The sequence below is a fragment of the Besnoitia besnoiti genome, chromosome I (genome assembly GCF_002563875.1).
Source record: "Besnoitia besnoiti strain Bb-Ger1 chromosome I, whole genome shotgun sequence".
NCBI lineage: Eukaryota > Apicomplexa > Conoidasida > Eucoccidiorida > Sarcocystidae > Besnoitia > Besnoitia besnoiti.
The window spans coordinates 6865290-6880930 of record NC_042356.1 but is presented as its reverse complement, the minus strand read 5'-3'; the positions used below and the strand labels follow the sequence as shown (position 1 = coordinate 6880930).

At 59.5% G+C, this 15641-nt stretch overlaps 2 protein-coding genes across 2 annotated transcripts; one reads left to right on the top strand and one right to left on the bottom strand.

The window, feature by feature from the left end:
* Positions 1-672: 672 nt before the first annotated feature.
* BESB_009680 (tetratricopeptide repeat-containing protein) lies at positions 673-9469 on the top strand (the record flags this gene model as incomplete). The annotated part of the gene is made up of 16 exons (XM_029359722.1): positions 673-828; positions 1355-1637; positions 2176-2624; positions 2855-3244; positions 3433-3555; positions 4105-4305; positions 4896-5001; positions 5258-5305; positions 5879-6090; positions 6361-6422; positions 6623-6737; positions 7428-7606; positions 7957-8117; positions 8519-8620; positions 8883-8947; positions 9356-9469. The coding sequence occupies 16 exons, from the start codon at positions 673-675 to the stop codon at positions 9467-9469; spliced, it is 2766 nt and encodes a 921-aa protein (XP_029222635.1).
* A 1157-nt stretch (positions 9470-10626) lies between these two features.
* Positions 10627-13840, bottom strand: BESB_009670 (zinc finger protein 36 family 3 protein; the record flags this gene model as incomplete). Its single annotated transcript, XM_029359721.1, has 3 exons — positions 10627-11051; positions 11830-11969; positions 12639-13840. The coding sequence occupies 3 exons, from the start codon at positions 13838-13840 to the stop codon at positions 10627-10629; spliced, it is 1767 nt and encodes a 588-aa protein (XP_029222634.1).
* Positions 13841-15641: the final 1801 nt, after the last annotated feature.

Here is a 15641-nt window from a genome sequence, read left to right as displayed (position 1 = left end):
GGAGGCCTCGCTCGACGAAGAACCCCTTTTCACTAGAAGTCGCGCCGACTGTTTCTTCGCAATTACTGTGTCTAGAGAGGCGCGAGAGTGACCAGTTCGGTACCTACGTGTTCGAAGGAAACTCTCACTTTGCTCGTTTGAGGGGTTTCGTGCGCTAACGGAGGCAGCGGAGTGCTTCGCATGCAGAATTTCCCTCGTTGTGCTCGTTTGCCTGCCTCGATTTCTTTTTTTTGCTTCCGTCGGTCCACTTCCCGTTGCATTCCTTCCTTCAGCTGCCACGTACCGTGCGCCGCCCCATGCGTACGGGCTGGATCTGCTCTTCAGTCCCATGCTTCTCGGGTTCCCTCGTCCGCCGTTCCTCGCATTTTTGTCTTTTCGCTCTCTTCTTTGCTCTCTGGGCACGCGATTCAACCCACTTCCCGCGCGCGTTCTGTAGACCGTTTCTGTTGGCTCTGTCGTGGATGTCTCTCCGGTTCATGCCTCCCACGTGCGGGCAGAGATGGCCTTATGCGGGCTGTCCGCCTGTCGAGCATAAGCGATGCGAGTCTGCTGCCTGCTTGCGTCTTCGCCTCCTCGTCTTGCGCACATCCGCTTCTCTTCCTTACCCCAGCGCGCCTTCCGGAGGCCTGAGGTCTTTTCAATTGAGACTTTGAAGAGGAGAAGAAACTCGAAATGGCGTTCCGCGCGCTCCTCTCGCAACCGCGCGCGGCGAATCCTTGCGCAGCAGACGCCTCGCGCGTCGCCTCAGCCGCGGCCAGCGGCGCCGGCAGCAACGCGCTGACCTCCTTCCTTTCGTCAGTGTCAACCGACCCGCTGCGGACGCGGCAGGTGAGACTCGAATGACAGGAGAGAACACGCGTGGATCGCTGCGCAAGTCCTCGCGTGAATGCTCCTACAGACGGGTCTGCATGCTTGTGGGTAGAGAGGGAAGAGCGAAGGCTCGCCGCGGGTCGGGGGGCCGCGCCGCTCCAGGTGTGAGGGCGACGCAGCCTCGGCGCGCCGCGCTGACCGTCGGTGGGTGCATCGCGTAGCACACTCTCTTGCTGGAAGCGATGCATCGGCGTCCACACAAACATATAGTTCCACCTAGACATACATGAACATATCTCTATGTATCTACAGACGCATCGCTGCATCCACGCGAAACTTTGGCCCCGCTGCTCTGCTGGGGAGTCTCAGGCGAGAGAACCCTCTTCCGTAGTTGCTTTTATATGCGCATGCACCTGTTGATGCGCACATTTAATGTATGCGGCTAGGCTTGCTCGGAGCCTTGTGTGTCTTTTGCGCGTATGCGTCGCGATGAGAATGTATTTTTCCTCTCGTTGCCTTCGTTCTGTTATCTCTCCGCTCTCAGCTGCTCGAGGGGTACGATGTCGCAAGTGCGCTGGCTGGGCCGCCACCTGCGCTGCCGGAGGCTCTTCTCGCCTCTTCGCTGCTCGCCTCGGAGACCCTGGGGCCCGCGGACTCTCCCTTTCCCGGCGACGCCCTCGACGCAGCGTGGAAACAGGCGCAGCAGACGCAGGCGTGCGGGCTCGAGGGCGCCGACGCGCATGCAGGCGACGCGCCGGCGCTAGGGCGCCCTCCCGACGGCCTTGAGAGCTTCCACGGCCTCGCGGGCCCAGAGACGCTTTCGATTCGTAAGGCGAGAACCCGCGGCGCTGCGCCCCGGGGAGGAGGGCGGGGGGGGGGGGGGGGGGGCGGCGGGGCTGGAGACTTGTATGCTCCCGTGGCCGAATACAGCACGCTGGTGGGTGAATGCCAGAGACTTCACCACTCTGCATACCTTCACAAATATGTATATACATACACATATAGGCGTATATATACACAGATACATGTATACATGCATTCGCATATTTTTACCTATTTGTACATATGTATACGTAAGTTTAGCCTCATGGCTACCAGCTCCCCGCGATTTCTTCGTTGCGGGCGTCGCTGTCTGTTGCCATTGTGTCTGGTGTTGTATGCGCGTTGGCCTGTGTGTGGGTCGCTCCGGGCGGAGATCTGCGTCGATACAAGCGACTGTGTCTTTGTTTATCAGAGTATGCGCCTGTATGGCTCTTGAGCAGATCTGGGTATATGTGTGCGTGTGCCCCGTGTTCTTAGACTGAGACGAGGATCCACGGCGTTTCGGGATGTGTATGCGCTCCCGTGAGTGTGGATGTTTGTCAGATGCGCCGCCCAGTGGAGAGCTCCATCAGTTCGGTCACGCGGCTCCGCGCACAGGCCTGCCCTTTGCGGCGCCTTTACAGTCAGAAGAAGTTCCGCGATACTCCCTTCCGCCTCATCTCTCGACCCAAGATTTCGCATCTGCGGGCTGTGTTCCTGGCGCCTCGCTCTTGCAGCGGCCCGGCGGTTTCTCCTCCACTGTCCCCCCACAGTCCGCGGAGCTGTCTCCGTTTCATGTGGGGCCCCCCAGCGCACCGGCACATGGAGACCTGGGCAGCGAGGGGGAGGCTGCCGCCGCGGGCTGGCTAGACGAATTCCGCGCCTTCGCACACCGCGAAGCCTCCAGTGCTCTCGAGTTCTCTTCTCAGAAGAAGCGCGACCCAGAGGCGCTGCGACTCCTGGCGTCCGCCAGCAGCCCAGAGGGCCCGCTGGGCGAGACGCAGGCGGACCAGGTGAGCGCGCGTACGGTGCCTCGGCGGGGAGCGAACCGGAGGGGCTGCATCAGAGCCAACGGAGGCGGGTTCACCGCCAGCTGGCGCACACGCGAGGCAGGAGCTCTCATTGAACAAGCATTCCTCTTACAGGCACACAGAGCCTTGACGCTGAACTCTTGAAGCGTCGTGCGCAGGCCCATTGCCCCGCGGGACAGTGCCGTGGCTCGCCTGGTGTGTTTTTTCCACAGACTCGCCCAGCGACGGCGCCTACGCACAGCGCTCCCCGCGCGTCGCCGTTTGGGCCTTTTTCGTCTCCGCCTTTGCTGGCCTTTCCGCACCCGCCGCCGCAGGTTCCCATTTACGAGCCAGGCGGCTTCTTTTGGGACCGAGACGCGACCGCCTTCTCCTCCGAGGCGCACCGAAACTCGCTCGCCGCCGCGCGGATCGCCCAACGAGCTGCTGGCATCCAGCCACGCTCCTCCTTCAACTCCTGTTCTTCCTCTTCTGCGTCCCCTTCTTCTTCCGCTTCGTCAGCGGCGAGCGCCGCGACGGCGGCGCTGGAGCGCGACGCCCAGGCGCGTGGCGGCGCAGAGGCGGAGGCCGGGGGCCCGCAGAGACGGGCGGCGACCTTCGACGCGGTGAGCAGAGCCCAGAGAAGGACAGTGGCAAAAGTTTCTCGCGCGAGAGAGGGAAGAAGTGCTCGTAGCGGGGGGAACGCGGCACAGGTGACATGCAGGGGTCGGCCGAGTCTTTCACTCGCTGCGGTTTCCTCCTCGTTTGCACCGAGTGTTTCTGCTTCTCGGATTCGCACTTTTCTCTCTCGCAGGCAGCGGCGCGCGACATGCTCCAGAGCCTCAAGGCGATGGGTGAAGAAAAGCTGGAGCGCTCCGAGTTTGGGCATTTCATTCGGCAGCTGGCGGCGGGCGAACTTTCAATCGAAGACGGCCAGGTGAGAAGAGAGACTTCTCGAAACGCGTGGGCGGGGGCCCGCGAAAAGGTCCTGCATCCCGCGAGGCACACCGTGGCAACCGTGCGGCGTCCGTGCCGTCTTTCGCGTCTTCGTTTTTCAAAAAACTGCAGGCTTTGTGAGGCGTTCAAAGAGACTAACGTGCGCCGACGCTCTCACTCACTTCCACGCCACCGACGTGTCCATATGTGGGCGGGAGGCTGGAGACCGTGGAGAGATATAGTGCTGACTGTGTGGCGCCGACTGTGTGGCGCCGGCCTCCAGCGAGCGAGGCCCGTTGTCTGTTCGCCGCCAGCCTTCGAAGCGACTGCATTTTCTTGGAGGACGCTCTTTGACAGGCGTGTCGCGCCTTCCCCGCGGGCAGACGCCTCGCTTCTCGGCCCCTTCTCGCCGTCTGGGAAGTTAGCGGCTCCAATGTATACCGATAGTCTCAACGTAGATTCTCAGAGAGACGTGCTTAATCCTGGTACGGTTGGTACTTACTTGACTCGAATGGCGCGCCTTTTTTCCGCTTTTTTACTTTTTTTTCAGCTGGTCGACGCGACAGGGAAGCCGGTGGACTGGGATGCGCATCTGCGGGCGACGAGGGCCGCGGAGAGACCCAACGCGCAGGCGGACGCGCCCACGAAGGAGGACACGGGAGGCAAAGACGACGGCAGTGCAGAGGAGTGCGCCTCCTTCGAACAGAGCATGCGCGAACTTGAGCAGGCCTGGACACAGGCTCGAGACAACGTAAGCAAATTTCCAGGCTGAAACGCGGACGCGTCTCGGTCTGCGTGGCGCCCTCGCGGCCGCGTGGACTTCGACGAGCGCCTCGACCGCGGAGATAAAATCCTGCGAAAGGATACGCGCTCAAGGAGAGGAAGAAAGAGACCTACCTGCTTCTGCGCACCGGTGCATACTTTGATACCCCTTCTCTGTTTTTTACCCGTATTTCTATTTATATCTACATATTTACGTGTATTTATAGATCTATCTGCATACATGTATGTATTTGTATGTATGTCTGTATGTAGGTGCTCGTCTAGCGCCCTGCGAGTGCCTGCGGGTGCCCTCCTCATTAGCCTCTCTGGAGCCTGTGACCTCTGAGACTTAGCGGTCTGTGTCTTCCACGGAGGTCGGCGAATTCCGCTTTTCTCCCTCTCGTGGGCCTGCGTGTCTCGAGCCTCGTCTCCCTCGTTGTTTCTGCTTCGTGCCGTGGAGTTGGAGGCCCTTAGCACTCCGTGGAGCCTCGCGGTTTGTTTTTCGTTTCTTTTTCGCCTTCCGCGATCTCCGTGGCGGGCGCAACCTGAGGCTTCGCGTGCTTGCGGTCCCCTTCGCAGGGAGAGATAGACGAAGAGGAGCTTTCTCTTTTCCGCTCGATCTTCAACACTGCTGAACTGAGCAAGGCGTTTGCGACGTCCGCCGATGACGAGGCGTCTCTGATGGGTAAGAAAACCGTTCTTTCTCGTGCGAATCCGAAGTTTCTGTGTCTCTGCTTTTCTGCGCTTCCGCTCGCCTGGGGAGCGGGTGGGGGAGGCTGCGCGCGGGCCGCTTCTCTCCTCGCGACGCTCGCGGGCGCGTCTCCTCAGTCTGCCGCGCCACCCCGCTCTCGGCGGCGCCAAACCTGCTTGCGATCCTGTCTTCATGTTTTGGTTTTTGTTGCATTTTCCTTCGCGTGTGCACCGCGTGCTCATCTGCGCAGAGGGGCTGTGCCCGCACGTCGATCGGGGCGAAGCCGCGGGAGATCTCGGTAAGCTGCGAAGTTCAGCGCGCTGGTGGCGCGCGACTAGAAACTGCCTGCAGAGGAAAATACGTTTTTCAGTCTCGTTGTAAAAAGTGATTCGTCTGCTTGTCACAGCCACAAGACAGAATAGGGCGGGCGAGGGTGACCGGGGCGCAGCGAATATCGCTCTCTTTACGAGGCTCTCTCGGGCGCTGCATACGCGCGCCTCGACGCTGTGCCTGCGCGTGCGTGAATAGTCCGGCAGGTCGTTGTTCTCAAGTGCAGATTCAGCGACAAGTTCCAGCGCGTGGAGAACGGCGTTTTTTCTCGTTTGTTCCACCGACGTTTGCGCCAACGTCCCGAGATGCGTGTGCGCGTCTGCGCCTGCATGAATCTACCGTGCGAGCCTCCGTACCTTTCTCTCTACGCGTGGCGGCCCGTGTTCCCCCTGCATGTCAAAAACATCCGGCTGCACACGTGACTGCGTCTGACTCCATCTGTCTGTTTTTCTACCACTCTGAAGTGTGTGAGTGCCCACCAGGCTGTCTGTTTTCTGGCGCCTTATCCTTCCGGCGACTGAAGCTGTGCGCACGCATGCAGGCCTGAGGGAGGCAGAGGGCGGCGCGACACCTGCGTTTTCGAAAGACAATCCGTATCTCTCTGAACCGGACCCGCTCGCCCGCGCGCTGCGGCTGCTCGAGGAGGGAAAGCTGCAAGAGGCCGTGAAGGCGCTCGAGGCGGAGGTGCAGCAGAACCCAAACAGCTCGGAGGGCTGGCGGCTTCTCGGCGAGGCCCTCGCAGACAGCGAACAGGTGAACTGAAATGGGTTCCAAGTATTACGTGTATTCTTATAACGAAGTGAAAAACAGAGAGCGAACTTTTCCCTAGAAAACTGGATCCCGACAAACGCGCCTCGTCTCGAAGAGACAACGCCGCCGCAGATGACGCCCGCCCAGTCATACAGCAGTGTCCTTATCTGTACATATTTATATCCATGTCTACATCTATACATCTATATCTGTATAACAATGTATCTGTTTCAGACCTCCACACTTCCTAGAGATGTGCGCCTTTCCTCGCAGGACGCGGACGCGATACTCTGCCTCAAGAAAGGCCACGAAGTCGACCCGTACAACCTCGACAGGTACCGCGTGGGGATGCATACGCCAAGGCTGCTTGACCTGCGCGGCTGTGAAGGCTCCTCGCTCTCTCTTCGGCGTGCCTGCGTCAATATTTGCCTCTGCGTGTATGGATGCCCTTTATCCTCTCGTGTGAGGGATTCGCGCACAGGGCTGGGTGGAGCAGAAAACGCTTGTGTGGGTTGTTTTGTGTGCGTTTTTTCAGCTTGCTGGCGCTCGGCGTGTCGCTGACGAACGAACTCGACGCGCCGCAGGCGCTCCGCAACCTGCGCGACTGGCTGGCGAACCACGACGAGCTCAGCGCCCTCCCTGGCCTCAAGGTAACTTTTTTTAGCGAAAAAGCGGGAAAACCGAGACGCAGTTCGAGTAGAGAAACGAAGTTTTCGCGACATCTCGCGTCTCCTGTCCACCTATGTGATAATAACGATACATGGCCTAGCTATGATCTTTATGTTCTTAATGCCTGCTTTGTACGGAGGATACATCGACCGAGGCAGAAAGCTCTCACCTGCCATTCAATACTTATATATGCATTTATCTGCGTCTTACCGGTTTTGGATGGGATTACTTTTAACACCGCATAATATGCTAAAAAGTACCATTCAGGTACGATATGAAGCGGAGTTACATAAGCGTCTTCAAGCGTTTAGATATGTTGTCTCTCCTTGTTTGATATGCATGCAGAAGTGGCTTTCGAGTGTTTCTTGTGAGCCGCGCTTCGTGTGACGGCGGCCTTCTGCAGTTGAAGCGAAATCTGGGGAACCGAAATCACCCTGCCTGCACACGCATCTATCTATATATAGTTTAGATTAATTTTTGCGTGCGTTGCATTCTTGACTGCCTATCAAATACTCATACCTGTAGAAGCCCCTCAGGTTCCCAGGCGAGACACGCGACTTTTCTACATGTGTACACATATATAAATATATATAAGTATGTGTGTGCTTGCTGACAAGCTCGCGTGCCTTGCACCGCGTGGGTATTCGTTTTCGCTTTGTTTCGCGTTTCAGCGCCCGGTTCCAGAGGACTTTGAAGAGTTGAAGAAGCACGTGATTTCGCTTTTCCGCGACGCGGCCGCGTGGAAGGGCGGCATCGAGGGCGATGTGCACTTAGCGCTGGGCGTCATTTTTAACATTGATCAAAATTTCAACAAAGCGCTTTTCCACTTCACGGAAGCTCTCAAATTTGCGTAAGGGATTTGCATCTGGCGAGACAGCAGGGGCTTGCTTGCAGGCCAATTGTAAACGCTCGTGAGCATGTCTGTACCATTGCAGGACTGAAAAGCTTCCTGCGTGGAGAGGCGCTTCAGGTTCTTTGCGAACCGCGTTTCCTTCTTCATTCGAGTCTCCTTGGCTCGGCACGCGCCTTGCGGTTCCCGTGCCCATCATCCCGCCTGTTGAAGTTGCCGGTTTCGCCTCTGCTCCCTCTCCTGTCAACCCGCCCGCGGGCCTAGCGCGGATATTTCTGCTCGTTTCGTCTCGTTTTTGCTCTCGCTGTATCGCGTTGTCCCGCGTTGTTGGCCTCTTCTCTGTTTTTCAGTTCTGGAAGGCGCGCGGCGAGTCTGTGGAATAAGATCGGCGCGACGCTCGCGAACTCGGGGCGCTCGGCTGCGGCGCTGCTCGCCTACGGCCAGACGCTCGCGATGCGTCCCAATTACCCGCGGGCGTGGACGAATCTCGGCGTCGCGCACTCGAATCTTGGTGAGTTCTTTCTCTTGCTTGAGTTGCTGCCTTCAAGTTGTCTCCATAGCTACTATAATGTCTTTCTTTATTCGAGTTGAGTTATTCGCTTTCGGATCGCGGGTCGTTTGCCCGAGGTAGGAGCGCCTGCCTCTGGAGTAGAAGGTGGCTCTGTCTGTCGCGCCCGCTGTCGCTCTGTCCGGCGCAGGCCTCACGCCACGACGCCGCACATGCATATTCATACGTGCATATATAACTATATATATATATATATATATATATATATATATATAAATATATTTATGTATTTATATATATTTACGTGGATCGCGATTTATATAATCCCTACACGCCGGGCAGATGGTCGAACTCCCGTTCGTGCTGCTTTGTATGTTTTGATTTGTTTTCCTTCCTTGCTGCAGGCGACACCGAGCGGGCGCTTCAGTACTACCTCACTGCATTATCTCTCAACCCCTTGGCGTCGCACCTCTGGTACTACGTCCGCAGCGCGGTGATTTCTCTCGGTAAGGCCTTTTAGTTTAAGGTTTAGGTATATACATATATGTGTATATCTATGAGTATGTATACGAACTGCGCTCTGTATAGAAGACTGGACGAGTGCACTTTTGACATCGTGCCTCTGGGTGGCGTTGAGCGTCGTCGGCTGAGAAGGCGAAAGAAAACGAGCGGTCTCGGGGATTGGGCGGGCGCCCACGCGCCGTGGATGCTTAACTGGCCTCGCGCAGACATCGTGCGCAGTACCCTGCTTTTATTTTTGTTTTTTAGGAAAATTCGACTGGCTCGGACTCGCGGAAAACCGCGACTTGGAAGGTTTGAGAGCGCTCATGCTGGTGAGTTCGCGCGAGTCTCTGCACGCGCCACCCCGCCTCTCGCCGCGCCTTGGTCAGGAGGTTTGCGGGCGCTCTCTGCTTCGAGTTGGTGTCATTTCCGCAGACATAAAACGCTCGACAAACGCTTCTCTTCACGCACTGACACGTCGAGGCTGGCGCGGTGTTGCCCGCGTCGCTCGAGCCGTGTTGGTTAATCTCATCCTTCAAACATGTGCGGACTGAAAAGATTCAACTGAGAGACAGGCGTGAGCGATTATCGCCAATTCACATGACGCCAAGCTCGAAACAGACCTCTCCAGCACCGCGCTGCCCAGTTAGGGTTTCTCCTCTCTCTGTCCATGCTTTTTTTCCGCGTGGAGGCGCTTCTTCATTGTCTGTTTGTCCTGCGCCTTCCGCGGCGGTCTGCAGGCAGGGACGGTACCAACGCGAGAGGCGCTTCTCGAGAAGGGCGCGGCACGCGCTCCCCAGGAGGACGCGGAGATTCTTCAGCAGATTTTTCAGGCCATTAGGCAGGCCGCGTGAGGTCGCAGTGTCCTGATCGAGCTCTGCCTGCGCGCTTCTTCGTCTGACGCGGTTTGCGTTCTGTCCTCTTCTTCGCTCTCTCTTTGGAGTTCACTGCCTTCACAACGACCTTTGCTTCGCGGCAGTCTCTGCTGCTTTCCTGATCGCGCCTCGCGCGTTTCTCCTTCCATTCACACTCAGAGAAGAACGAGGTCGCGAAAGATCCCTCGAAGGCGGGCAACGGGTGTGCGACTTCTCGTTTCGCCTACGAGATCTTCATAGAAATTCAGATGCAATTCAGCATGCGCGCCGCATGCAGAGCTAGCGACAGGTTTTTACGGTTGGCAGGTTCGCGGATCGTCGCTCTGCGTCATCTCGGTGCCCGTGCCTGGCGGGACTGGAGAACGCGCGATTTCGCGAGTTTTTTTTTTGTTTTTTTCGCTCGCAAACTTTTTACAGGCGCGCTACCGCACATCCGCGGGAAGGCAGGGCGGGCACTGTTGTTCTAGGGTGTAGGGTTTCGAAAACTCTTTCCGTTGTGTCGGTGAGAGAGCACGGCAGCCTGTTTCGACTCGAAACGGACTCAGGGAATACTTGTGTGCTCAGTGACTGCCTGCCGATGCTATGACTACATACACATATATAATATATGCATGTATTCATATCCACATACATAACCATATACATATATGTATATGTGCGAATACTTATGTTTGTGCTGCGCGTTCCGCGGCTATTTGGTTGTCCCTCGGCTCGAGTAGGAACTGCGTCGCGTGTATGCTTTCCGCGCGGCGGCGACATGAACTGGAGGCTAGCTCTTTGCCGCAGCACGTGGGCACTCCGACGTGTTTAGAGGTCGCATGCACTCCGCGATGTAGCCTGCGGATGCGGGAATAAAACAGAAACCCGCTCTGTAACATTTTCTCCGCAGCACCTCGCGGGAGTCTAGAAACGTCCCTCACCACGAGACACAGCACACAGTCACACAATGGTAGTCAAAGACTTTTCCAACACACGATCGTCTGCGCGTTCACCAAGGATCCTCGTCACGGCGTGGCGAGCATCCAACTCCTTCCTGAGATCCATACATCATTCCCCCCCCCCCCCTCCCTCCTTCGCGGAATGGACGTCTGGTTGTCCTGCGAGGCACGCAGCCAGACGCGAACCTGAAATTTGTCTCACGCCACCTCCGCCTCAGCTGCGGGCTCAGGCTCGGGGACTGTTTCCTGGGAACCGGCGTCGCCGGCGCTGGAGAGGCGTTCAAGTTCGCTCTTGGCGAGCCGCTCACTGCTCGCCGAGTCGCGCGAGGCCTGTTCGCCCCGCGCCTCCGAGCCAGCTTTCAGCGACAGCGAGACGGAGAAGCGCGGCTCCAAGGCGGCCACCTCGCCGGCGACGAGCGAGAGGCTGCTGCGCGAGGAGTGGAGACTCTGCGTGTCGGCGATCTGCCCCGTTCGAGGCAGCGGCGCGGGAATCGACTGCGGAAGGCTGCTCACGTCGGAGGTGCGAATCTCGACGACTGGGTACTCCTGAGCTGGCTCGCAGCCGCAAATCGTTTGCTCCGCCCAGCCGCAGAAGTCTTCTGTGCGCACAGCGCAGTGCCCCTCTGAAAACCGCATGCGCACACGCTTGGAAGAAGGATAGGGGAAAAACGACTGACACTCCGACGGACCAACGAGCTAGAGGATCTAAACCAGTAGCTCAACTCGTAGTACGTACTCCCCAGAAGAAGCTGGAATTTTACTCTAATATTTACTCTATTTCATTTTCTCCTCTCATCAATGGGAATCATAGTATAAGTCACATAAGTTACCAGGCATGCAATCCCAATCATACTGCAATTGAAGCACATGCGAACCCGCGCAAGGCGTCGTCGCACACTGCCCGCAGGCGCGCGGCGCAGTCCCGGCTCTGAAGCGCGTCCCCTCTCGACAGGCGTCGCAAACTGGGGCTGACGCCCTGGCGACTCCCTTCAACAGAAGACAGCACACAAAAAGGCGCGTTCTTCGCGGTGAACACAGGAAACCGGTGGGCGTGCACCACGCCAGCGGTCGCGGCTGAATGCCTGCGTCGTCTCGCGCCCCGGTCGCCAGTCGCCACCCAACGGCGCGGCGGACAGGCGAACTCGGGAGGAGACACCTGGAGCGGCAAGGCCGGCGAGTGCGGCTGAGGCACGTGCCAACGAACGTCTAGCGCCTTAGCGCCTCAGATTCCCTTGCGCAAAGAGCTGCGAGGCTAAACTTTGGCCCCACGTCTATGAGGTGCGCGTCGCCGGCATCCTAGCGTTTGCCTCAACTCTGAGCGACGCCCAGACGCCCAGACGCCCAGCGCGGGCGCCGCGCTCGCGATACGTTTGCATGCGGCGCGCATAGAGTCAGACTCACCGCCGGCGGCAGCTGCTTTCACAGCGCCGATGAGGCCGCCTCGCTCCCGGGCGACGTTGAGCTGTTCCCTGAGCGGCGCCTCGGCGAGAGGGTAGCGACGGACGCGCGTCATCACCACCTTGCAGTCGGGGCCCGCGTATCTGCGCAGACGCACCAGAGACAAGCTCGTCGAGGCCGTGAACGCCGCGCCTCGACGCGCAAACCCTCCCTCAACGGCATGCTCACGGCGCCACACAGAATGTCTAGAAAACGTTGAAGCAGTGGGCATCAACGCGTCGTGGAGGTCATTCTTGAGTTGGCCGCGACTGGTAGCCCACATACGAGAGGTCGCGACAGGTCGGACGCCGAATCTGCGGCGCAGCTGCCTCTCCAGCCGCTGCCGGTCGAGCTGTACGGCGGGCGTTCCGCGCGCGGGAAACCCTCGCACTAGACGTGGGGAAGTTGAGACGCACCCCGGCAGTAAAAACTCGTTCCAGTGACACAGAAAGTTTAGACGCTGGCTTCTCTCTCAAGTCAGCTACTAACCGTCGCGATGCTAAACCTACTACTTCGCCGCCTGGCTGAGTGGAAATGAGCTTTGTAATCAATATGTATTTTCAAAGAGGAGGCCTTCAAAACGAGACACTGCGAGCTTGCGGACGATTCCGGAAAAAACAACAGAACCAGATCGGCGGACTCTGTGAGAACACGCGCCGGTGCTCCCCACGCCTTCACATTCGGGAAGCAGGTCACCTACGATGCACGCACACAGTCGCCGCGAAGCTGGAAAAAAAGGGCTCTCATCTCTCTCACAGCAGCTGCTCACTTACCTCCAGGTGTCCGCAGGAACCGGAGTGGACGTCGGGAGAAGCACAGTGCGGCCGGAGCCGCACCATCCGTCGGGGAGCTCCGTTCTTCTCCAGGGTCTCACAGCGTCTGCGATGTCCTGGGCGGCCGCCGTCGCAGCCTGGTTGGCGGCGTCAGAAGACGCCTTCTCATCCTCGGCGCCCGCCTGCTCCTCGAGCGGCGCTTCTGAAGGCATTGCATTCGTGCCGCCCTCAAGAAGTGGCGGCTCTTGCCTGCCGAGGCCAATCAGCGTGGGCATCACGCGCTTGGGGCCGGAGGCGGGGCTGGTGGGCGCCGACCTCCTCTGGGGGGAGGCGCGCGAGGCCGCAGCCGCGCTTGGCGTCGCGGGATCCCCCGCCGGCATCGAAGCCTGCGCAGGCTTCATGCTCGGGCTGGTGAGGGTCGCCCCTGATGCCGCGGAGACTTTGCACGCCGCGGAGACCTCGGCCGACGCGGAGACCTCGGGCGCCGCGGAGACCTCGGACGCCGCGGAGACCTCGGACCCGGCGGAGACCTCGGGCCCGGCGGAGACCTCGGGCCCGGCGGAGACCTCGGGCGCCGCGGAGACTTCGGGCGTCGCGGAGACCTCGGGCGTCGCGGAGATTTCGGGCCCGGCGGAGACCCCGGGCGTCGCGGAGACCTCGGGTGTCGCGGAGACCTCGGGCGTCGCGGAGATTTCGGGCCCGGCGGAGACCTCGGGCGCCGCGGAGACCTCGGGCGTCGAGTAGATTTCGGGCCCGGCGGAGACCTCGGGCGTCGCGGAGACCTCGGGCGTCGCGGAGACTTCGGGCGTCGCGGAGACCTCGGGCGTCGCGGAGATTTCGGGCCCGGCGGAGACCTCGGGCGTCGCGGAGACCTCGGGCGTCGCGGAGACTTCGGGCGCCGCGGAGACCTCGGGCGCCGCGGAGACCTCGGGCGTCGCGGAGACTTCGGGCGTCGCGGAGACCTCGGGCGCCGCGGAGACCTCGGGCGCCGCGGAGACCTCGGGCGTCGCGGAGACTTCGGGCGTCGCGGAGACCTCGGGCGTCGCGGAGACCTCGGGCGTCGCGGAGACCTCGGGCGCCGCGAAGACTTCGGGCGCCGCGGAGACCTCGTGCGCGCCGGCGCCCTGGTCGGCGGCGACCTCGCTGGGCTGCATCTCTTTCTCGGCGTCAACGGCCGCAGAGGCGTTCTCCGGGAGGGACATCTCTGTAGAGGAGATCTGCGCACACGCACATCACGACAGAACGCATCGGGAGGGTCGGCGTCCATCTCAACCCCCACGAGGTGCATGAGGCCCATCCGTGGATCTACGGCACCCTGAGGTCCCGGCAGGCGGGTGTGCGTCGGAAGTTCAGCGATCGACTCTCAAGAAGGCAAGTCAGCGGAAACGGCGATGAACTAGCGAGTGCGACAGCTGCGCCTGCGTGAGGCGCAGGGGGCGGGGGGGGGGGGGGGGGGTAAGGCACACGGCGCATTTGCGCGGGGATGCAAACGACCACCATTCGAGACAAACTTAGCAACTCTAAAACGACAAATGACGCATGTCCCAGTCATATGCGGATATAAGTTTTTGCCGGGAACGCTGGAAGCGCCGTGGGCGAACCGGAATGGTCTGGTCGCGGGCGGCGACCGCGGCTGGCGAGCCGTCTCTCAAGGGAACGCAGAGCACCACCACCGCCACCGCCACCGCCACCGCCAACGCACCGAAGCGCGGATGCAAGTGAAGACTGAAACCGAAGTCTGGTAACCTAAATGTGCAGCTACGAGCTGAAGAGGAGAGCAAGACTGCAGACAGTCACGGATGCGCGTAGCACGACAATCCGCGGTGAGCGTCGCGGCATAAACGGCGTGGCTCCGCAGGCTCACTGCACGCCGGTTAGCTCTTTCCCAACGTCGAATTGGTACCTGGATCGCAGTTCGTCAGCGAAGGTGCAGAAAAACGTTTCGTGTTTTGCAGAATGCTTTCGTTTGAGCTCCAAGAGGCAACGTCGACCGGCAAGGAATGACAACCAGCTGCAGCGCAAGGGAAAAAGGTGTGGATCCCAGCGCGACAGCGCTCACACATGCACAGATGCACAAGGGGAGAGAGCGACATGAACCGTCTGAGAAACCTGTGGTTAGGGAAGATGGCAGGGGCGAGCATCCGCACGATACAACCAAATGTTGCCCTCTTTAACAGGATGTTCTGTCCTCCACTGCTTGTCAGTGTATGCACACGCGAGCTTTTGCATTCAACTCTCTTGTTGGGCGCGCAGTCTCGTCGCGTACAGAGGAAACTGGGCCCCGTCAGCGCGGCTGTGCGAAGCGCACGCTGGCAACGGCACGCTCTAGCACTCGGCGGAGAGTCGAAACTTCGAATTCGACAAGAGCTCGGGGTGTCCATACACCAGAAAACCGCCGCACACTGGTGAAAAAATTCAAGAATCACATCCAGTAGCAAGTCGGAAGGGCTGGAACAATAATTTCGGATGTTGAGAAGCAATCAACCTCCATCGCGGTCGCACGGCGTCGAGGTACGAAGCCTCCATCGTGAGCGAGCCTCCAGACCCGCGCTGCGAGCGGTGGAGGGGCGCTTCGCAAGGGCTCGGCCTCCAAGCCTCTCAAACCAAGTGCAGGCCCGATCTACGCGCGGAAGGTGGGCAGGCGCGTGGTTAACAGCTGGAGACGGGACAAGCAGGCTGCTGCTGTGTCTCGCTCCTCAGAGTGTTTGATGGCGGTCAACGGGTGGCATTCCATCTGCATTGCAGGTTTCGTGTAAAGGCAGTGAAGCCAAGCGCAGTGCGCGCAGTGCCAAAACACATGAAATACTTCGAACGCGCGACGAATCCACGCCAAACTTTGAGTGTGGCGCGTGCACATAGCCCGCACGAACCAGGGGATCTGAGATCCTCCGGCTTCCTCTGCTGTGCCTGTCTTCTGGATCTCGCGGCTATTTAGATGCTTAAGCGTCTACCGATTGGAGCCGTCTGCGAACACCTGACTACTCGGCAATTGCCAGCCTCGAA